We start from the raw sequence: 23,880 nt of genomic DNA, 5'->3' as shown, positions 1-23,880 counted from the left end.
GTCCCGCTACTCCCACCAACTAATTTTAGGGTGGGATTTTCTGTCACCTGCTTCCGCGGCGATTCTTCGTGAACAACGCGTTTTTCACCTCGCTGACACCGAGTACATGCTCGACGACGACAATCAGAAGCCACTTCGTCTGGTCGCTGCGAAAGACATCGAACTGCCGCCACTACAAGAGCAAATTATCAGCATTACGCCCAATTACATCTATCAAGGTGATGTTTTGGTCTCACTGTCACCACTTTGCGTTCATAAAGGTATAGTTCTTCCGTCCGGTGTCGTTCGTTTTTGCAATTGCTCTGCATTTGTCACCACTATCAACTCTACACCGAAGATCTTACTGCCACAGACTACCACTGTGGCCTGTATTTCCGACTTCGAGCCTGTATTTTTCATGCCACTTCAGGCCATCGCATCCAAAGACCTTTCCCTGGGTAAGCATGTTTCTTCCTCCGCCTTTACCACCGCTATCAGCTGCGACTTGACATATTCGCAAAGGTAGCAGCTGCTCGCATTGTTACAGAAACATGCAAATTATTTCAATATTTGCTCGTCTAAGCTGGGCCGCACTCATACTACAGCACATCGAGTTCAAACCATTGGGAAATCTATTGTACACCGCCGACCCTACCGCGTGTCTCTAGCTGAAAGAAAAATTATAGAAAAAAATGTTGCTGACATGCTTAAACGGGAAGTCATCCGTCCCTCATCTAGCCCTTGGTCGTCTTCCATTGCTTTGATCCGTAAAAAGGATGGCTCTGTGCGTTTTCGCGTGGACTACTGGGCGCTCAATAAGATAACACGCAAGGACGTGTACCCTATGCCACGCATTCATGACGCCCTTGATTCCCTAAGGTGCGGAATTCTTATCACGCATCGACTTGCGTTCTGGGTACTGGCCGATCCCCATGCATGAAGACGATAAGGAGAAAACGGCGTTCGCAACCCCTGACAGGCTATATGAATTCAACTAGATGCCTTTCGGGCTCTGCAACGCACCCGCGACTTTTGAGCGCATGACAGATACCGTGCTGCACGGCCTGAAATGGAAAAGTTGCCTTTGCTACCTGGACGACAATATTATCTTTTCGTCAACGTTTCCTGAGCACCTAGAACGATTGGATCAAGTTCTGACGTGCTTTGCCGGCGCCGGGCTTCAAATAAACACTTAGAAATGCTCTTTCGCTAGCAAATCTATCAAGGTCTTAAGACACATCGTTAGCAATGATGGCATCCGGCCCGACCATGACAAGATTTCTGCAGTCCTTAACATTCCTCTTCTTAAAAACCGAAGAAGCTTCGCAGTTTCTTTGGCCTCGCCTCCTATTTTCACCGGTTTATCCAGAACTTCGCTTCTATTGCTGCTCCACAACACCAACTATTTGCTTCCAATGTCCCCTTTCTGTGGTCTCAAGAATGTCAAACGTCATTCGACCTGTTCAAGCGGGTACTCACGTTTGAACCTCTCCTCTGCCACTTTGACAAAGCCGCACCGACTTCATACCGACGCTAGTGGCCTTGGTATAGGAGCCGTTCTTCTACAACGCAACATGTTGCATATGCCAGTCGCATACTCACCTCTGCCTAAAAGAACTACACGATAACTCAGCAAGAGTGTTTGGCTGCAGTTTGGTCGGTGCAGAAGTTCCGTCCCTATCTTCACGGCCATCTCTTTACAATTCTTACAGACCACCATGCCTTATGCGGGCTTTCTACACTGAAGAACTTGTCCAAACGCTTGGGTCAGTGAGTCAGTGGCACGAGTACGACTTTGACATAACTTACAAGTGAGGCACAAAACATCAAGACGCCGATGCTTTATCTCGTTGCCCGCTTCCAACTACCCATATCAGCATGGTTCGAACTCAACCGCCACATCAACCAAAGTTCATACGCTCGCATAAATAAGGCAACCCTTTTCGGACGACGAGCCGACATTTATCTCCCGCCAGCGGTCCGATTCATACTGCAGACGCATGATGAACCACCTTTCGGGAGTTTCTCATCCCCCAAACGCGCGACTCCATCGTCAACACCTGCACTTTAAGCTGGACAATTGGGTTCTCTACCGCCACGTCTGTCACCCTGACGGTCAGCGCTGGGTTCCTGTACTGCCACGCTCTCATCTACTTCATGTGCTCGAAGCCTTCCACGATGACTTGACTGCTGGTCATCTTGGTTAAAAATAAAAACTCTTGACCGAACTCGATGTCGTCATTACTGGCCTGGCCCTTCTCCGAGTGTAGCGCGGTACGTTGGTTCCTGCTACCCATGCCAGCGTCGTGACCTCCCCACGTCTGCACCTGCTGGGCCTTAACAGCCACTTCCGTGCCCTTCAATGCCGTTCGAGGATTAGGTGTTGACCTTTACGGGCCTCTCCTTGTCACGTCTGCTGGCAAACAATGGATAGTGACCGCCGTGGACCACCTGACACGCTACGCTGAGATTTCCTCTGATATAACAGGCTCAGCTGTGGAAGTTGCAGACTTTATTCTTCACGCCATAATCCTGCGTCATGGGGTTTCTCGTGTACTGCTTAGTCACCGCGGCAAAGTTTTCGTGTCACAAATGGTAAATGAAGTACTGCGGGCTTCTGGAACTACTCAAAAGACAGCTTCAAGCTACCATCCTCAGACAAATGGTCTCACAGAAAGATTTCACCGAATGCTTGCTGACATTATAGCTATTTACGTGCAACCCGACCACAAAAACTGCGATACTCGTTTTCCATTCCAGACATTCGCTTACAATATCGCCGTTCAGCGAACAACTTGCTACTCATCATTTTACCTCGTGTACGGACGCACCCCGACTACCTTTCTCTGCGTCTCCTTCTTTAACAGCCATGGGAATTCATGTCAGTCTTCTAGCGGAGAATACATTTCCCGCCTGGCCCAGTCTCGCCATCAGGGTCGCATCAATAATGAAGCTAGACTGCACGAGCGGAAGATCATCTATAACGCATCCCACCACGTTGTGCCTTTCCGACCTGGTGACCAGGTGCTGCTTTTGACCCCTATTCGCACTCCTGGTTTCTGTGACAAATTCTAACCACGCTTCATCGGGTCATACATTGTTTTAGAACAGACTTTGCCAGTCGATTATCATGTGACACCACTCGTTGCCCCAACAGACCGCCGCCACAGCAGCACAGAGCTTGTCCACGTTTGTCGCAAGAAACCTTTCACGCGACGTTCCTTGTCACTTTGACTTACGGCGGCCAGGGTGTCCGCATACAAGTGGAGGGAGTTCGTGTGGGCATTTGTTACTTACGTCGTCCTCATTCCTGTAAGATTACAATCACCATCATCCGCTTGTCTATTTGTCCTCATTGCCACTCTGGGTCATCATCATCGTCATATATATATATATATATATATATATATATATTGGAGGAGCGTTTGTCGCCGGATCCGGGAATAATAGGAGAATAAAAGGAGTTTGACTCACAAGTGAAAAGATTTTTTACTTGACGTTTCGACCGTGGGCCCGGCCTTCGTCAGAACGAAGGCCGGGCCCACGGTCGAAACGTCAAGTAAAAAATCTTTTCACTTGTGAGTCAAACTCCTTTTATTCTCCTATATATATATATATATATTCAAAAGGCTTATATGTAGAAGAATAACTATGGTTGCCGCAAGGTTATAAATATGAAAGTAGATGCGCTTTCACATAACAACTGTTTATTGTGCCGACGTTTTGACGGAACCCCGTCTTTTTCAAGGCATAATACTATTTACACATGTTCCGTGTCTTCTTATAGCCTGTCGAGACAGGAGGAAAGGGGTCAAAAGAAAAGTAAAAAAAGGAAAAAAAGAAAGACAAGAGAGAGAGAAAAAAAGAAGAAACAGCGAAATGGGAGGACAAACATAAAATATAATATAGAAAATCTAGGAGAAGAAGCAAGACCGACACGGCGTAATTAGAAAGGGGCAGCATCTCAACAGAGTAGGGCAGAGGTAGATGAGAAATGTTATCGTTGTCAACAATACTTCCCCCGCACCCACTCTTCCCCAAGTGGGAAGTGAGCTGCCGTGCTTGTATTTCACCTTTCCGTGTAGTCCGCTGGCGGCTCGTTTCTCTTTGAAGCTTAGGACAAGTTAATGGGGAGTGCTTGAGCGCTTCGAGTGCATGCTGGTGGCGTCGCGAGGAACGAAAAAGCCGGTGATTGAGGCACCGCCATCGATATTCATTATATGCAATGGCTCCTTGTCAGTGACAAGGAGCCAACTTGAACTCTACAAATTGGATACAGCTTAGCGATGGCACTAATAACTAAGGCACTGATTACAAGAGAATGTCAAACAAGTGAACATCTATGTAAATGGCTACGAAGTGATGCTAAGTGTAGTGAAAGCTTAGTTGCTCTCGTAACACCTTGCTGTTAGTCACTGAAACTATCACATCAGGAAGATCATTCCAGAGCGAAATCGCCTGTGGCAAAGCGCATAGGTTGTATGCGTGTGTTCTGCCAAAAAGACACATAAAGTTACGCTGATTTTGCGTACGTGCTGACCTGCGATTCATTGTGTGAAGAGGGAAAGGAGATGCCTTCATACAATGAATTTATTTGTGAAACAATGCCTGGAGGGCTATCTTGCGGCTAAGTTCTAATAACTGTCTCTCAATATAATGTTTTAGTTGAGAAATGCTGCTATGACGTTCGTAATTCTGTGCGATGAAACAGGCTGCTTTGTATAACTTCGATTATTTGTGTTCAATAGAGTTGATGAGGGGACGAAACTGGTGAGATATATTCCAACTGTGAACGTACGAACGTTAAGTAAGCTAGTTTGCGAATGCTCAATGTGCGGTTATGCAGATACCAATGCAAATAACGTCATGTTTTGGATACCTTAAAGTAAGTTATGTGAAAGATATGTGGGAGGACCATGAAAGCTTAGAGTCACTAATAACACCTAAATATTTGTATGAGGGGATTCGAGATACTTCGCTATGGTTATTTTTGTATAAAAATGTTTAAAGAGAGTGTTTTTGAGAAACGGACAGTACTTCAGATTTTGTAGTATTAAAACTCAATAATCCCTAAGTACACCAACTGCTAACGAGGTCTCAGTCATTTCGAAGGGTGACATAGTCAGTGAAAGATGTTATAGATTGATAAATGATGCACTCATCTGCGAAAAGGCGTATGCAGGATGACTTGTTGGTCGGTAGATCATTGATGAAAATTAGAAAGAGTGGAGGGCCAAGGACGCTACTGATTTTACGCCAGATCTAAATGAAAACTATTTGCAAATGTGAGCTGTTCCCGAAGTGAATGAAAATAGCGCAGTCATGGATGCGCTAAGGGCTTCAATTTAGGGACGACACTTTTGAAATTAGATGGCAATGGGTGATATGATCAACGGCCTTCGAAAAATCCATGAAAATACGATCTGTTTGTGTTTTCATGTCCAGAATATTGTGTACGTTTGTCTTGAATTTGAAACGTTGTGCATCCTGGAAAAAATTTTGAAGCCATGTTGTGTGTAGCTAAAATGTTCTGTTTCAAGATGATTGCAAATGTGGGAAGCAATGATAATGCCACGTTGCATTTCCCAAGTTTTTGTTATCGTCCCAAAACACCACACGATTCTCAGCGCAAACCGTGCCTGCAGTTTTCGAGAAGGTTCCGGACTGTAGTAGATCATTTCGATAAGATCACGCCCACTGTGCGAACGGTACAGATTGTTCTGGAACCTACGCCACCGCCAGCGATAACACTAGAACATTCGACAGCAAGAGTGTAAATGCCGACGCGCTTCGCCGCTTGTCAGTTGTTGATCGAAGGCCGACGCTCCGTTCGCCGCTATCAGTTCGAGACTGCTATCTGTGCAAGACTACTGCTGTAATTGGACTTTCCGTTTACCGGGCACAGGTTCGCTCAAATAAACAGTTAAATCCCAACACGAAGCCTCCTGTCTTCGGCCACGTCACGACCCCGTGACATCTGGTGGAGGTGCAGCTTCGTTCATGTACCGGACGCCCCCGTCAAGCCGTGAACCCAGCCCACGTCACGGAGAAGACACCGACGCCAACCAAGAGCAGCGAACAAGCCGCCGACAGCAAGGTCTCCCACCGAAGTACGGGCTTCTACAAGACAAGGCGCGGAAGGCCAAGGCCATGACCTCTACTGCAGCGACAATGACAACCGGAGCGTCCCAGCCCGCGATCGTCATTCATAAACCCAGGAAACCACCAACGTTTTATGGGTCATCGTTTGAAGACCCGGAAACCTGGCCAGAAACACATGACCGTGTGGCCGCCCTCAACCACTGGGACAACGAAGAAAAGCTCCGTCGTGTGTATTTCTACCTGGAAGACACCGCAAGGACCTGGCTAGGGAATCGTGAGTCCACGCTCCGAACGTGGGATGTCTTCTGCGGCGCATTTCTGCAAAAGTTCGCGAGCGTCACTCGCAAAGAGAGGGCCGCTGCTCTACTAGAGACCCGGGTTCAGCTACCAAATGAGAAGGTTGGAATTTTCACAGAGGAGATGACCCACCTATTTCGTCACGCTGACCCAGACATGCCTGAAGAGAAGAAAGTTCGTTTCCTCATGCAAGGGGTAAAACAGGAGCTCTTCGCGGGACTAATGAGGGCGAACACCGTCCAAGAATTTGTATCAGAGGCGACCACCATCGAAAAAACTCTTGACATGCGAACCAGACAGTATAATCGTCGCCTCACTCCAGAATGCGCTGCTGCTCAAATCAGTGACTCCGAAAACCTGTGTGAAACAATCCGAGCGATCGTACTGGAAGAGCTGCGCAAACTGTTGCCTTCGGCGCACCCTCAAGTAGATTCGATCGCCGACATTGAGCGAAAAGAAGTTCGGCAATCACTTCGAATTCCCTAAACACCGTTGCCCGAGCCAGAAACTATGAGCTACGCCGCGGCAGTGTGCCACAACGCTCCTCCCCGTCCACGCCAAAACGCCGCCCCGTCGCACTTCCGTCGCCAGACACCACCGCCGCCACCACCCCCACCGACAACCTACCGTTCGCCAGCGGGCCAGCGCAGTGCGCCGAGGAAAACCGACGTTTGGCGCACCCCTGACCACCACCCACTGTGCTACCACTGCGGCGAGGTCGGGCACACTTACCGCCGTTGCCAGTACCGACAGATGGGACTGCGTGGCTTCGCCGTCGATGCACCACGTCCGCAGCCAGGGGAACGGCCACGTGACATCGCCGACTACCTGACAGGAACTCAATGGACACCCCGAAGTCCTTCCCGTTCGCCGTCGCCCAGCCACCGCATGTAACCGCACCCCCGGCAGTACTCCGGCCCAACGCGGGGCCGGTCTCCTAGCTCGTATCCGGGAAACTAAGGGCAGCAACCGGTGGAGTTGCGGTTGCTGTGCGACGAACTACCCAAGATCCGACGACGACGACGACGCCGCGACGGAGCTTTCCGAACAAAATACCAACCAGGCAAAGCCCTGGCGGCGAAAGCTCATTTACCGGAGGTGGCCTGACGACGCAACATGGAAGCAGCGGAACAAGCCGACGCAGCCGTGACCCGATGCCACGCCCTAACTGTAATGCGAGACGGAGAACTAGCGACATCGACGTTCTTATCGACGGCCACAGTGTGACCGTCCTCGTCGATACTGGAGCCGACTATTCTGTCATCAGTGGGTCGTTCGCTGCGAAGTTAAAGAAAGTTAGGACAGCTTGGATAGGCTCCGAAATCCGCACAGCCGGAGGTCATGCCGTAGCACCAGCAGCAATCTGCACAGCGAGAGTCACCATTAACGGCCGCATTTAACCTGCAGACTTCGTAGTCCTACAGCGTTGCTCGAGAGATGTCATCCTTGACATGGACTTCTTATGCCTCCATGGTGCTGTCATCAACCTAAAAACAAAGTCGATAACGTTATCCACAGAAGAAGCACTACCACTGCGCACGCCGTCAGGACACCATGCCTTGAATGTGCTGGAAGAACAAGTCACCATTCCGCCTCGCTCAAGCGTCATTATTTCAGTGAGCGCTCCTAAATCACCTGACTTGGAAGGCCTCGTTGAAGGCAGTCAGCATCTGTTGGTCACCCAAAATATTTGCGTCGCAAGAGGAATTGCAGAGCTGCGAGGAGGCAAAGCAACGGTTATGCTCACGAATTTCAGCAATGAGTACAAACATGTGAACAAAGGAACAACGGTCACATACATCGAAGAAATTGTCGAAGCCACCAGTGCTTTCGCCTTCGCCGATTCTGTGGAACCTGCTCAGAGGAACCAAGCCCCTCCCATAGCTTTTGACGTCAATCCCAGACTTCCGAACGATAAGCAAGAACAGCTCAAAGCCCTGCTCCTGCAAGACGAAGATTGCTTTTCGTCGTAATCGAAAGTTCGGCAGACCCCAATCTCTAAACATCGCATCATAACCGAAGAAAATGCCACACCACTCCGTCAGAGTCCGTACAGGGTTTCGACGCGAGAACGTGAGTCCATGAAGAGACAAGTTGATGAAATGCTGCGGGATGACATTATCCAGTCGTCCAAGAGTCCATGGGCATCCCCCGTGGTGTTAGTGAAGAAAAAAGATGGGACCCTACGTTTCTGCGTCGATTATCGCCGCCTGAACAAAATCACAAGAAAGGACGTGTATCCTCTCCCACGAATAGACGACGCACTTGATCGGCTCCATAACGCCAAGTACTTTTCATCAATGGACCTCAAGACTAGCTATTGGCAAATCGAAGTCGACGAAAGAGACCGAGAGAAGACGGCGTTTATACCACCGGACGGCCTCTTAGAGTTTAAGGTGATGCCCTTCGGCCTTTGCTCAGTGCCTGCAACTTTTCAACGCGTTATGGATACAGTACTGGCAGGATTGAAGTGGCAGACTTGCCTTGTGTACTTTGACGACGTCGTCGTGTTTTCACCGAGTTTCGATGAGCATCTTCGCCGCCTTGAAGCTGTACTTCAAGCCATCAAGACGTCCGGACTCACACTGAAGCCAGAAAAGTGCAGATTTGCGTATGAGCAGATCTTGTTTCTGGGACACGTTATCAGCAAGTCTGAAGTTCGTCCCGATCCACGTAAAACAGCCACCATCGCCGACTTCCCGCCGCCCACTGACAAGAAGGCCGTGCGCCGTTTTCTGGGCCTGTGCGCCTAATATAGGCGGTTCGTGAAAAACTTCGCCCGCTTGCCGATCCTCTCACTAACCTTACCAAGGCCGAAGTGGAGTTCAAGTTGGAAACGCCACAGGAACAGGCTTTCCAGGAGCTTAAACATCGCCTCCAGACGCCTCCGTTACTTGCCCATTTCGACGAATTCGCCGAGACAGAAATACATACTGACGCAAGCAGCGTAGGTCTTGGCGCCGTTCTTGTGCAGAGGGCTGACGGACTTGAAAAGGTTATTAGTTACGCCAGCCGATCGCGATCCAAAGCAGAAGCAAATTATTCCACAACAAAAAAGGAGTGCCCCGCCATCATTTGGGCTACGTCGAAATTTCGCCCCTACCTCTACGGCAGGCCCTTCAAAGTTGTGAGCGACCACCACGCCATGTGTTGGCTAGCCACCTTGAAAGACCCTTCAGGTGGCCTCGCACGATGGAGCCTGAGACTTCAAGAGTATGGCATTACTGTCATTTACAAGTCCGGCAAAAAACACTCCGACGCTGACTGTCTCTCTCGTGCGCCTGTCGACCAACCACTACCCGACGACCCGGATGACGACTACTTCTTGGGAACGATAACTACCGACGACTTCGCAGAACGACCGCGGGCCGACCCGGAACTTAAGGCCCTAATAGAATACCTCGAAGGCAGGACCGCCGAAGTCCCGAAGGTATTCAAGCGCGCACTTGCGTCGTTCTTTCTACGAAACGGTCTTCTACAAAAGGAAAAACTTTTCACCGCTTTGAGCTAAGTACCTCCTTGTGGTGCCTTCAGCTCTGCGACCAGAACTCCTGCAGGCCCTGCACGACGATCCGACGGCAGGGCACCTCGGTGTTTCTCGCACGCTCGCGAGGATACAAGAAAGGTACTACTGGCCACGTCTTACCGCTAACGTCCCTCGTTATGTGATGACATGCCGGGACTGTCAGCGACTCAAGACACCGCCGACAAGGCTAGCGGGACTTCTGCAGCCAATTTATCCACCTTGCCGACCTTTCCAGCAGATTGGTAGGGACCTACTGGGGCCGTTCCTGACGTCAGCTTTCGGAAACAAGTGGATCGTGGTAGCTACCGACTACCTCACCCGCTACGCCAAGACAAAAGCCCTGCCAAAAGGTAGTGCATCCGAGGTAGCTAAGTTCTTCGTCGAAAATATTGTCCTACGTCACGGCGCCCCGGAGGTCCTTATCACTGACAGAGGAACGGCATTCACTGCCAACTTAACTCAAGCGATCTTGGCATACAGCCAAACAAACCACCGCCGGACGACAGCGTACCACCCACAGACCAACGGCATCACCGAGCGGCTTAACAAGACAATCGCCGACATGCTGTCAATGTACGTCGATGTCGAACACAAGACGTGGAACGCCATTCTTCCGTATGTGACCTTCGCATACAACACGGCGGTGCAGGAGACGACGCAGATATCTCCATACAAATTGGTTTACGGAAGAAGCCCGGCAACGACGCTCGTTGCCATGTTACCCAACGTCACCGACGAAGAAAACCTCGATGTGAGCGTGTACCTTCAACGCGCCGAAGAAGCCTGACAACTTGCGCGTCTCCGTATAAAGAATCAACAAACGACCGATAGCCACCGTTACAACCTTCGACGACGCTTCGTGGAATACCAGCCCGGTGAACGTGTTTGGGTGTTGACGCCGATACGCCAACGTGGAGTAAGTGAAAAGCTTCTGCGACTGTACTTGGGACCGTACAGGGTGGTTCGACGTCTCGGCCCACTTGATTACGAGGTTGTCCCCGACGGCATCACGAACTCTCAACGACGCCGATCGCGACCTGAAGTCGTACATGTCGCGCGCCTCAAGCCGTGTCATGCACGCTAACAAACTGAAACAGTACTTTTTTGTATAATTGTTGTATCGTAATTTATTCATTGCACTTTCTTGCATTATTATTGTACCTTCATCTTTAGTTAAAGCATCGGGACGATGCCTTTTTTTGAGAGGGGGGCAATGCCACGTTCCATTTCCCAAGTTTTTGTTATCGTCCCAAAACACCACACGATTCTCAGCGCAAACCGCGCCTGCAGTTTTCGAGAAGGTTCCGGACTGAAGTAGATCATTTCGATAAGATCACGCCCACTGTGCGAACGGTACAGATTGTTCTGGAACCTACGCCACCGCCAGCGATAACGCTAGAACATTCGACAGCAAGAGTATAAATGCCGACGCACTTCGCCGCTTGTCAGTTGTTGATCGAAGGCCGACGCTCCGTTCGCCGCTATTAGTCCGAGACTGCTATCTCTGCAAGACTACTGCTGTAATTGGACTTTCCGTTTACCGGGCACAGGTTCGCCCAAATAAACAGCTAAATCCCAACACGAAGTATCCTGTCTTCGGCCACGTCACGACCGCGTGACAATATGTTCAAGTAATTTACAGCTGATTGAGGCTAATGAGATGCGACAACGATTTTCAGCTTTATCTCACTGTGCTTCAAATACAGCAATAACTCTTGCGAATCGTAGTCCTTGGAAATCTGACCAGCACACAAGCACTGCCTGAAGATGTGAAATAATTATTGGAAACTGTGGAAATGTTTTTTTTGGTATTTTTGATTTTATTATTATCAAGACCACTAGAGGCGGAAACTTAAGGGCTGTTGATTAGTTCGGCGATGCCCTCATTGTTAATATATACTGGTACCTTGAAGTGGTAATCAACTTCCGGAAATCATGATATTCCCGTGTGAAGACAGAAAAAAAAACTAATAATTGCACTTGCCCACAGATCTCTTAGGAGAGGTAACTTGTTTTTGTCCTTCCAAGTAATATCTGTAACTGAAGAAACTGGGAATAATTGTTGCCAAAGTTTTCTGGGATCGCATAATAATAACGAAGGGAGGTCGTATTTAAAGTACTTGTTTTCTTGCAGGGAATAATGTAGAAGTGTAACTTTCAAGACATTATTTATATATCTTCGAAGGAGAGGCACTGGAAGCATGTGCTGCGGTTCGATACAGCCATCTTTTTTTATTCCTCAAGGTTCGCAATTGTTTGTTAAACCATGCGTTTCTCTAATCATAAGATACGGAGACTTAAGGCACGTATTTGTCTAATAATAAAGTAATTTTATCCTTAAACAATGACTAGATTGCATCGACAGTACTACCTTACAATGAGGGCAAGAATGTGCAGTGATATAAATCTTCAAAGTTTGAATTTATACTACTATAATTGGCCTTACTGTAGTCTTTATTCACTTTTTTACTTTTAACCGAAACTTTGAGAGCAGTGTCTATTGTAAATTGAACCAGCCTATAGTGACTGAATTATTCAAGGCGTGAGATATGGCCTATAATATTGGGATCCGTGGTAAGTAATAAATTCAAAGTATTATTGCCCCTTGTTGGTTTATTACTTGAGTGAAATTAAAATCTAGGACGAAGTTCACACTGTCAGAAAACCTATGGGATGTGAATGAGTAATTGTTAGAGTCAATTTGTGGTAAGTTGAAATTCCGAAGAGTAGGTAAAGTGGTGCTCCTACGAAGATGGTCTATAAATGACGGTTCAGCGTCGGGCGGACGGTAACATGCCCCTACCAACGTTTTTGTGGTATAACTAGTGTAAGCCACCAAGACAATTTCCAACTTTGAATTTGTATCAATGGCAAAAGCTGGTATAGATTTTTATAGCAACAAAAACAGCTCCCCCACGTTTGCTTTGACGATCAGCCCAGCAAACAATAAAATTTTTCTTCATTTGGAGAATTCTGCTGTCATCAACATTTCGAGTCAGCCATAAGTGTTAGTCAGCAGAAGGATATCCTATATACTATCTTCCAGAAACAACAAAAAATGAGATCACGCTTGCGCAGTAAGCTGCGAATATTAGTAAATGAAACAGACACAGCTGGTGCGAGTTTACATTGATTTTTTAGAAACAATTACATGCTTGTGCCTCTGCTATCTAGCAGACAGCTTTACTGCATTAATCGCACTATCGTAGATTCAACCAGCCTATAGTGACTGAATTATTCAAGGCGTGAGATGTGGCCTATATTATTGGGATCCGTGGTAAGTAATAAATTCAAAGTATTATTGCCCCTTGTTGGTTTATTACTTGAGTGAAATTATGATCTAGGACGAAGTTCACACTGTCAGAAGACCTTTAGGATGTGAATGAGTAATTGTTAGGGTCAATTTGTGGTAAGTTGAAATTCTGAAGAGTAGGTAAAGTTTTATCGCTCATGCGCAGACAATCAACTAGTCTTGTAGGCCTTGTTTTCATTTTTGGCAAATTCGGTAACCTTCCTTCTCGCTTGCGTTGTAGGTAACGAGAAGTCTGTAAATGCCTGAAATCATACTGCCAGGGTACATGCCCAGGTCTGCGTACGTGCCTGATAACGTACTGTATATGCCTGGGTGTGCGCACAAAATGAACTCTATTTCAGTTTAGTTTCACCATTCGGGCTTTGCCATGTGCATTTACGGTTAGCCCATTTTCTTCAGAACGTATTCAAGATCCGTAAATTATTACGTTCTGCAAACGGTAATAATAACTCTCCTATGGCACTTGTAGAGCAGATGTCATATTTCCCTACTCTATGGTCTGCGGCCTGTTTCTTGCTTACTGTGGAATTAAAATCGCCCATCAGCATGCCATACTGACTTGGTTTCATTAATGACTGACTTTACGTCATCGTAGGGGCGTTCAACCAAATGACCATCATGGCTTTAGAATAGGCGCGTAGGCCTCTACCGCCTTCATACCTTTTGTTAAGTTTATTTGCAATACTTTCACCTTCTCACTGACGTTTATTCCTTTGTTTTGCCAGCACTATTCTTGTGTATAGAGACCCCATACCTAGCTCTTTTCTGGTAACTACTTCATGATAGCGTTTGACGTGCCCGTTCTTAAGCACTATATAAGCCTCACGGGTCGTCCAAACTTCCCTAAGCCCTAACACATCCCATTTCACATCCTCTGATTTCCAGGAATGGACAGCTACACTAGCCTCACTAGATAGCGTTCTAGCCTTAAACGTAACTTACGAAGTGAAAAAACCTCGGCCCTCTTCCAATCGGTAGGTACACGGTGATCTTGGAATTATTTAGTGAAGATGAAACGTAATGGTACTGTGCTATATTGTTTGATACTCTGAAGTAAGTTCAAAAATTGGTGACGATTACGCATGCAGAAGAACGTTTCATGGTATTAATAATCGCCGGAATGACGGCTGCGTGGACTGCAAGAGAACTCACGGGAGGAATTTATTATCATGGATGTACGAGCGATCTGTACTGCTAGAGACTGTGATGGAGTGATTGAGTGACTGGAGTGAGTAAATGAAACATATTTATCAGGTCCACAATAGGGGTGAGTTATCTAGACGTCACCTGTCTAGGACGAGGAATAACTTGGTCCTAGCCAGGTCACGTCGAGTTAACTGGCACCTATTTTGGACCTAACAAAGATGTTTCACTTACTCACTCCAATCAATCTCTCAATCGGGAACTGAATAGGACCATTAGGGGATGCTCAGGTAAATTCTGGCGGCCCTCGAGCAGGCCATATGGACGGCCAAGATTTGACAGGTATCAAATGTACCTTTGTGTAGGAAGGCGCAATGCTATTCTGAAACTGGATTACCAAAATTATTGACGAGGCACGAAGTTATTTCATCTTTGGATTTAACTGCGTTACCTAATTGATTTAGGTGAATTTTTCAAAGAGGGAAGCGCAGAGTAAAAAAGTGGTTTAGCACATTAAATGTATGGTCTCCGCTTAGAATGTATTAACTGCTTTATAAGCGTACCTCTGTTCAGTGGTTCACAATCATGCTCTAGACACAAATGGCCGTGATTTTTATTTGGTAATATTTTCATGTATACCTGGAGTACCAGGGCGTGTTGGAATTTGTGTTTGTAGTTCGAAAGGGGCTTATTGGTTAGGTATAGTTTTCCGGCATTTGATTCAAATGACTGCCGGAGGGCTTCAACAGGTTTGTGGCTGCAATCGAACATGAACTCATCATTGATTGATATGTGGGGTTTAACTTCCCAAGACTACCATATGATTATGAATGACGCCGAAGTGGAGGGCTCAGGAGATTTCGACCACCTGGGGTTCTTTAACGTGCACCCGAACATGTGCACTCGGGCCTACAACATTTCAACCTCCATCGAATGCAGCCGCCACAGCCGGAATACGACCCCGCGACCTACGTGTCAACAGCCGAGTACCTTAGCCACTAAACCACCCCGGCGGGGCAACATGAACACATCAAAGAAAGAGTGAATACTGATATATATATAATATATATATATATATATATATATATATATATATATATATATATATATATTTATATATATTTATATATATATATATATATATATATATATATAAGGAAAAGAAGTGTACACCTAAGGGCTCGTTTTTCCGTGTTTTAACACAATAGTAATGAGATCTAACAGACAGTAATGCCAAGGAATGTACAGGGGAAGTTATTAAAACCAATGCAATGTAAATAAGAAGAAAGAAGAAAGAAAAGTAGATCAAAAAATAACCAGCTATTATTTACGGCTGGTTATTTTTTCATCCACTTTTCTTTCTATATATATATATATATATATATATATATATATAGAAGCTTGGGAAGCAAATTTAGCTAAGGAAGTGCTAGTTTCTGTAAACTATGTTGCGATGCTTTTTTAATCGAATAACGTTGCAGTACTCTCTTACTTAAGAAAGGGCAGTGCACTGGCAGGCTGTCAAAGCTTTGTAAGCTAATGAATACTCCGACAGTAGTTCAAGTGCGATTTTCTGGCAAACGCAGAACTTGCCGTATGCCCTGTGCTACCTCCGCTGTAAATCCTGCTCCGTTTTCATCTGAAAAAAAAAAGACATCAAGCAAACCAAAAGGTGCTTTTCCGACCGTTTAAGAAAGCATCACGGCAGTATACAATTCAATGGTATCTGGTAATTACCTCCCGTGACAGCGTGTGCATGCCAGTCTGTGAGTGTTGCCAGGTATTATGCAGGTACTGCTCCCAGATAACGCAAGAGATCATTGTAGTGTATCGCGAGAATCGACAGCTTGTGCATACTTTCCCCTTCAGCTGCATTACTCCAAAAACAGAAGGGGTGTCCTAAATATTTTAATAAATTTCGCACACTCCTCGAGCACAATTAACATGCAACAAGAGATATGCTATTTTAGTTTCATCGACGCATTTGATAACTAGGCCCTAATCTACACTCATACCTCCATTTCATTTGCAACGGTAAATGTATACTTCCCTTCAAACAGGAAGTATTGAGCGGCCCCGCCGCGGTGGTCTAGTGGCTAAGGTACTCGGCTGTTGACCCGCAGGGCGCGGGCTCGAATCCCGGCTGCGGCGGCTGCATTTCCGATGGAGGCGGAAATGTTGTACGCCCGTGTGCTCAGATTTGGGTGCACGTTAAAGAACCCCAGGTGGTCTAAATTTCCGGAGCCCTCCACTACGGCGTCTCTCATAATCATATGGTGGTTTTGGGACGTTAAACCCCACATATCAATCAATCAATCAAATATTGAGCAAAAACAAATCACGGCATATCCACGGAGTTAGGTGGGACGTAACTTCGGAAGGTCTTTTGGGTAAAGCTGCATTTACACGCGAGGGCAAAATCCCGCTGCTCTGCGGACCGAAAAGTCACCTGATTAGTTTAATCCGGCTCAGCAGCGCAGACGTCGCACGCGCACAGCCGGAGCTACACTCGCGAAATTCTCGTGCACACTCTCGACTCCTAAACCTATGCAGTGTGCTTACGTGACCAAAAACCACTCGCCTCTTCTACAGTCACACAAAACACATTTGGTCGTCGTTGCCGCAAAACTAAAACACGGAGGTTTTAAGCCGGCAGCCTGCTTTCTAGCCGCGCATATGCGACAATGTAACACTGAATTCTCTTGATCGAGGGCAGACCCGAGTAACCCAACACTCGTCAACAGTCTTGGACCTCCTTTTCACGTCACACCCCGATAATGTGCCCCCCCACCTTACGTATACCCCTGGTTTTAGTGACCACAACGTCATTCATGCAACATTTCCTTGCAACGTCTTAAAAAGCAAGAAATCTAAAAAAGTACTCACGTTATACGACAAAGCCGATTATTGCAGGATCAACCGTGAACTTTCTGTTTTTCACGAGAAACTTGCACTTACATATCGGCAGCATTCAACTGAGAGCATTTGGATACTATTCAAAGCCGAAATGCCGCGTTTAATGAATCTTTACATCCCGACTATCACTATAAATGAAAAAATCGCGTTCTCCTTGGTTTAACAAGTCTTTAAAAGGCCTTAATAATGAAAAAGCGATTATTTCAAGTTGCTAAACGAACTGGTTCATCGTCGGCTTGGCAAAAGCATAATGAGGTCGTTAAGCCCCGCCGCGGTGGTCTAGTGGCTAAGGTACTCGGCTGCTGACCCACAGGGCACGGGTTCGAATCCCGGTGGCGGCGGCTGCATTTCCGATGGAGGCGGAAATGTTGTAGGCCCTTGTGCTCAGATTTGGGTGCACGTTAAAGAACCCCAGGTGGTCAAAGTTTCCGGAGCCCTCTACTACGGCGTCTCTCATAATCATATCCTGGTTTTGGGACGTTAAACCCCACAAATCAATCAATAATGAGGTCGTTAAAGAGTACAACTCAGTAAAAGCACGCACCAAGCGTGACTACTATTCCACTACTATACCAAATATGCTGCAGTCTAACCCGTGCCGTTTTTGAAAGCGATTGAGTCTGATAATAAAGGTGCCATTTCACTATGTGATAACACGGGGACACCCATTGCTGATTCCGAAGTGCCCGATGCACTGAATCTAGCGTTTTGTTAAGTGTTCACAAAAGAAAGTACAGATGCACTACCACACTTTTCATATTTCAATTTTCCTCCGACGGAGGGCTTTGAATTCAGGGCAGAGGGCATTGTCAAAGTCATTGACTCCCTGAAATGCTCTTCATCCTGCAGTATTGACGGAATCAACGCAAGAGTACTCAAAGTACAAAATATGCGTACAGTGCGATTCTTTGTATTATCTTTCAGCACTCACTTGACACAGGTACAGTGCCAGATGATTGGAGGACAGGAAAGGTCATTCCAGTCTTCAAAAAAGTTGACCGGTCTTGCCCTGGAAACTACCGTCCCATTTCCCTCACCAGCATATGCTCCAAGATCATGGAACACGTCATCTACTCCCAAGTTGCTCATTTCCTAAGCTCGGTGAACTTCTTTCATCCAAATTAACATGGTTTCAGGAAGGGTCACTCATGTGAATCTCAACTTGCTCTATTCACTCATGACATTCATTTAAACTTAGACAGTAACATTCCAACCGATGCTTTATTCCTAGATTTTGAAAAAGCCTTCGATAAGGTTCCTCATTCTCGTCTTTTGTTGAAATTGTCGTGCCTGAACATTCATCCGCTTGTTCGCAATTGGATTAGGTGTTTCTTAGCCAACCGGAAACAGTTCATATACGCTAACAACTACACATCATTCACTTCACCCGTTCTGTCTGGCGTGCCTCAAGGCACTGTTTGTTCTAGGGCCGCTCTTCTTCCTAATCTACATCAACGACCTGCCATCTACTGTAACCTCTGAAATAAGTCTTTTTGCAGATGATTGTTTTGTGTACCACCCTATCAATAACTCCTCCAACGTTTGTGCTCTTCAGGAAGACCTACTTTGTATTCAGGACTGGTGTACCACATGGCTCATGTCACTGAACACGAGTAAGACCGTGAACATTTCATTCCATCATCGACGCAACTATGCACCCTCCGTATATAAGAATAATAACAGCATTGTAGCTAATGTGAGTTTCTTCAAGTACCTAGGACTTCACCTGTCTCAAGACTTATCTTGGACGGATCATATAACCCACATTACCAATTCAGCGAACAAAATGCTTGGTTACCTTCGCCGAAGCCTTTTCATTGCTCAGTCACATGTAATATTACTTGCATACATAACGCTCGTGCGACATAAGCTTGAACATGCCTCTGCTATTTTTGACCCCCACTATTGAATCTCATTAAAGCTCTCCAATCAGTCCAGAACCGTTCCGCCAGATTTATCCTTTCTGAGTACTCGTATCATACAAGCGTTTCGTCTCTAACGTCTAATCTGGAGCTGGTGCCCCTTGCCTCTCGTCGCCGCATCTCACGCCTTTGCTTCTACCACATATTCTTTCACACCATGCCTCGTGACAGTCGGTTGATTCAATTGACTCATCGTTCATCCCGAACAAGCCACCTGAACGCAGTAATTCCACCCCGTACCCGCACCTTTACATTTCATCAGTCATTCTTCGTCAGAACTGCCCGAGGCTGGAATGGCCTTACAAAAGATGTTGCACTTGTCCGTGATGCAACACGCTTCCGATATACTATCGAACATACATGAATTGATGCCTTTGGACTTGCCTTTGTGAAATGGATTGTCTTATTTTTATTGCCACCATTTGTATCTGCATTTTGTATTTTAGTCTCATTGATGTTTATTGTTATAATGTTTATCGTTTTTTCTTCACTTATGATACCCACCCCTCACGTAATGTCCCCCGGCACCCTTGAGGTACCAATAAATAAATAAATAAATAATTAACTAAATAAATAAATAGACGACCATCAAACAGACGCATTGAAACAGCGGGAAACATTTTCCTCCGTGCCGCGAGCGGAGAAGGGATGAAGCGAGGGCAGCAAGTTTCGATGACGTGCTGCTCAGGTGATGCACCGTCTGCTGCGAAAATTCCTCCCCCGTTCCCTCATGTGAATCCACTTTAAAACGTGAATCATCTGTCCATTCGTCCGTCCGGTAACCGCGTCTGTCCGTCCGTCCGTCTATTTGTCTGTATCTGTTTTCCTGTATATCTGTCTGTCTGTCTGTCTGTCTGTCTCTCCGTCCATCCGTCCATCCGTCCGTTCGTCCGTCCACCTAGTGAACACTCCAAGTTCCACCATCCCGCATTTCTTCATTATGCATTCATCATATACAAGTACTACCATATAGCGCACATTCTAAGAACTAAAAGAGAAGTGGCTACCTATGGCTTCATACAGCTAGTCTTGTCAGGCTAGAAAAGTTTTCCTAGTTTCGTAAACGGGCGCCTTTCCAAGCGGCGGCGGAGAAATCAGATTCTATGCACCGCGACGCGGCACTGTTTGTTGCTGGCGCGCTGCCGAGTGATGGGGGAGGTTGACGACGGGGTAGTGCTCGCGGCAGTGAAACAGCGTGGCTGCCGCAAAACTGCGATAAGAAACATCTAATTTTACCGTAGGTATCATCGCTAGTTATCTTCGTGGCAGAGATAGAAAGAAATTTATTTTTACTATTCATGTAGCCTTCTGCTGATGCACAAACTAGGAGTATGACAAATTTCGCCGCGCGCACACAATTTTGGTTGTCTTATGATGGCATCTGCCTCACAACGCAGTTTGACCAGTGCTTTCCTCCCCCCTCCAATCAAGGTGGATGTTTCAGCTGACAAAGGCTGGAGTGTTCAACAAGTAACTGCCAGAGCATTAAAGCACCACCGAAAAAAGAAGTATGAAGCAGAGTACACACTTTTTTTTTTGTATTGTCCCAACGGTTGACTTGGTAAACATGCCTCCTTTATTGTGCTCTCTAGACACGCAGAAAGCAGCTTCGACAAAGTTCCTTTAAAATCACCGTGTCATTCGCTTAGGTGTGTGCAGGCGGAAAAAGTGGACAGCTGCCCTCACTAAGAGGGGGGGGGGGGGTGCCAATTCTGCTCCATACACTAGATTAATAGAAAGGGAAGCTGCTGCTGCGATCAACCTTCGCCCTCTTCCAAGGTGGATGTTTGAGCGGACAAAGCTGGAATGGTCATATATAGTAAGTGCCGGATGAATAAAGCAACAAGTGAAGAAAGTACGCAGGCAACAGGCCGCACCTTTTTTTTTCAACTGAGTTAATTGTCTTTGCCAATTGCTAATTTAAGAAAATAATGCTGCCGCTTTATAGTGCTTTTCTGCGTACGCAGAAAAGTGCAGTGAGAAAGTTCTTCGAAGAACAGTATGTGAAGCTTGAAGACCAGTATATGAAGCTTAGGTCGTACGTGGAAAGAGAGTTGGACAGCGCTGTCACGGGCGGGGGGGGGGGGGGTCCTGTTGGAATTTTGATTTTGCTTTTGCAAAGCCTGGTTTCAAATAAGGACACTGATATCGAAGTTCGTATTCAGCTATTGCTTGGCTTTCACTTATTGTTCTTCCTTATTTATTATGTTAATATAAGTACATCTACTTCGCTTGTTGCGGGAATTTCTTATATGTTCAATACTTATTTCTCATACGTGCATGAATTTCAATTTATTGCCTGCTGATGCTCATTTTTATTCAAGAAATAATTATTTACTGTTTTTTCATTGAGGTATACCTGTCTTTTTTTCACTGTTCACTCAAATTCTGCATCAAAACACTTGTCCTTGCGTCTTTCTATCGGATCGTTGTTTTTTTTTATGTAGAAGCTATAAGACATCAATATCCATATAGATATTGATGTCCTTACACTCAAACGCAACTGTGAGGAAAAGAATGTTAGTATGCTGAGATTCACGTCCCAAATCTCCTACATCTTCGTTGCATGCGTGCTATATATCCCGCTTACTTTTTGTATGTGCAGTTCAGATAAAAATAGCCTGGAAGTATACTCTGAGAATCAGCTTTTTCCCTTCATTTACAATTTATCAGCAACCTGTGTGACAAGCACAACGACTTTGCACCGTTACCACAAAGCTTGTTTTAAACGAGAAACACCTGAGAGCGCGAACACAGACGCGTAAATGCCCCGCGCCAGCGTGCGGTTGTTCCCTCTGAAGTCTGTATCGTAAAATCTTTTAGATTTGCCGCCTTGTTCACGACACTAGGAAAACCTTTTTAGCCACTATATAGCTAGGACTAACGACCCATGACTTCAAGAATTTTCTTTGTTCCGATAAAACACAGCTCACGTACGGTAGACAGAAGCGACCATAGCTGCGCAAAGGTGATTTTGGTGGAGGTGTCCCCGTCTCTGTTTTGTTTTCTTCGATGCGAACCAGTTCTTTGACTAGCCTGTATAACGCTGTCCCTCCTTGCGTCCACACGAATGCACCACAAAGCACTCCCCTCACCTCAGGTGTTGAAGCGATGCCAAGTAGGTCACACCACAGCTGCGTGTTACCGTGATGATCCCCTCGTAGGGAGCGCTGCCGTCATTTTCTCCACCTGCCGCGCACTCGCCGCAGCGTCAGCAGCTGCCGCCTCACCTTTTCGTCCGCAACACCTAAAAGAATCTTCCAGCGCTCATCGCAGCACGCACGTTAGCGCCGTTCGACCCGTGACGCCACCCGTGCGCAACACTGCTGCTTCACATACTTCACACTTTGGAAAGATGATTCTTTCTTTGCAGCGAAAGCTGTTATGAGATCACAAGATGGGTCACGTGGGACACCTTAATTGTCACGTGTGGCCCCGTAGTTACGGACACCGCCAGTGTCCGTTACCAGTATTGCGCGAAATAAGAAAGAACTCATTACTTAAAAACACCCAGGGCTCAATGGGATTCGAACCCGGGTCCCCGGCGTGCGATCACTGTACCAGTGAGCAACATCGCTGCTTGAAACGTATTTGCAAACTGGCCTTAGGCATTCTTAATGTCGGTAAAGAAATCGCACTAATATGAGTAATAAAGAATTTTAGAACATCAAAGGAACAACCAGGCTTCACACAATGCGAATTTCGTAACGAAAGGGTCGTCCAATGCTCCAACTCATTAAAAAAAGCTTGTTCTTCATCACCCATTTAGTGTGTCACATACCCACTTCAGTCACAATTTCTCATTGTATCAGACGCTGCACAAACAATTGGCTCAATATTCCTTGCAAGTTGTTTAGCAAATACCACGCTTCTCGGAAGAATGACGAAGGGTATACAGAGTGAATGCCGACTTACTACCCAGAAATTCTAGTTATTAATGACATAGTGGGTTCGCAGAAATTAAGTGCTAGTGTAGCAGTTAGCCAAAGGGTATTTAGAAAGGGCTGTAAAAGGCAGCTCTTCCAGCTTTCTCTGTGACTTTGCTGCGCCTTCCACGCGTGCCTGGTGGTTTTTTTTGTGTGTGTGTGAAATCCGTTCTTGTTTAAACAGTGCATCAACTAGCCCGTAAACGTGTGGCACCTGGCTTCGTTATTTATTCTTGTTTGAAGACAGCGCTGTATTCTTTGTCAGTCCTTGCCTGTTCCGTTGCTCCTACATTCATTATAAGTTACCAACACATCTTCACTGTGTGCTTCTCCGCAGATCAACTAACACAACCGACCCGTGGAACAGCCCAGCGGACGACTTGGAAGCCATCGTTGCCGAAATCGCGCGTCGTTACTTTCCTCATCTGCGGCCTTGAAGTGGCCGGTTTCTTTACACTTCTTTCTACTGTATGTAAACGAGGGAGTTATTTGGTTATCATTCAAATAAAATATACTTCTTTATCCCATGAAAGATTGCGAATAATTGCAGAAGTCCTCTAGGGTAGATAAACCCCTGGAACAGTGTTCCCATAAAAAGACATGCCTTGTAAATACATTCGGTTCCTCAACTTACAATGTCATTGTGATCCAATTTGGAATATTATTTTCAAATCGCAATGCCTCAATGTGGACGCGTATGGTGTGCACTGGCGTTTTAGCGTTTTGCCCTCATCGAAATGCGACCGCTATGGCTGT

At 46.3% G+C, this 23,880-nt stretch overlaps 1 protein-coding gene across 1 annotated transcript in view; it reads left to right on the top strand.

Moving 5' to 3' along the window:
- The window catches only part of LOC142803214 (putative ATP-dependent DNA helicase HFM1), a 1,032,948-nt gene extending 1,009,292 nt beyond the window's left edge, over positions 1-23,656 (top strand). Inside the window, exon 26 of the mRNA XM_075888308.1 lies at positions 23,462-23,656. Coding sequence (XP_075744423.1) covers positions 23,462-23,561 — 100 coding nt within the window. The 3' untranslated portion in view covers positions 23,562-23,656. The remainder of the gene's footprint in view (positions 1-23,461) is intronic.
- The last annotated feature ends 224 nt before the right edge of the window (positions 23,657-23,880 follow it).

The sequence above is a fragment of the Rhipicephalus microplus genome, chromosome 3 (assembly GCF_043290135.1).
Source record: "Rhipicephalus microplus isolate Deutch F79 chromosome 3, USDA_Rmic, whole genome shotgun sequence".
Taxonomy (NCBI): Eukaryota; Metazoa; Arthropoda; class Arachnida; order Ixodida; family Ixodidae; genus Rhipicephalus; species Rhipicephalus microplus.
Note: the sequence above shows the minus strand (reverse complement) of the source record. Positions and strands in the feature narration are given on the sequence as shown.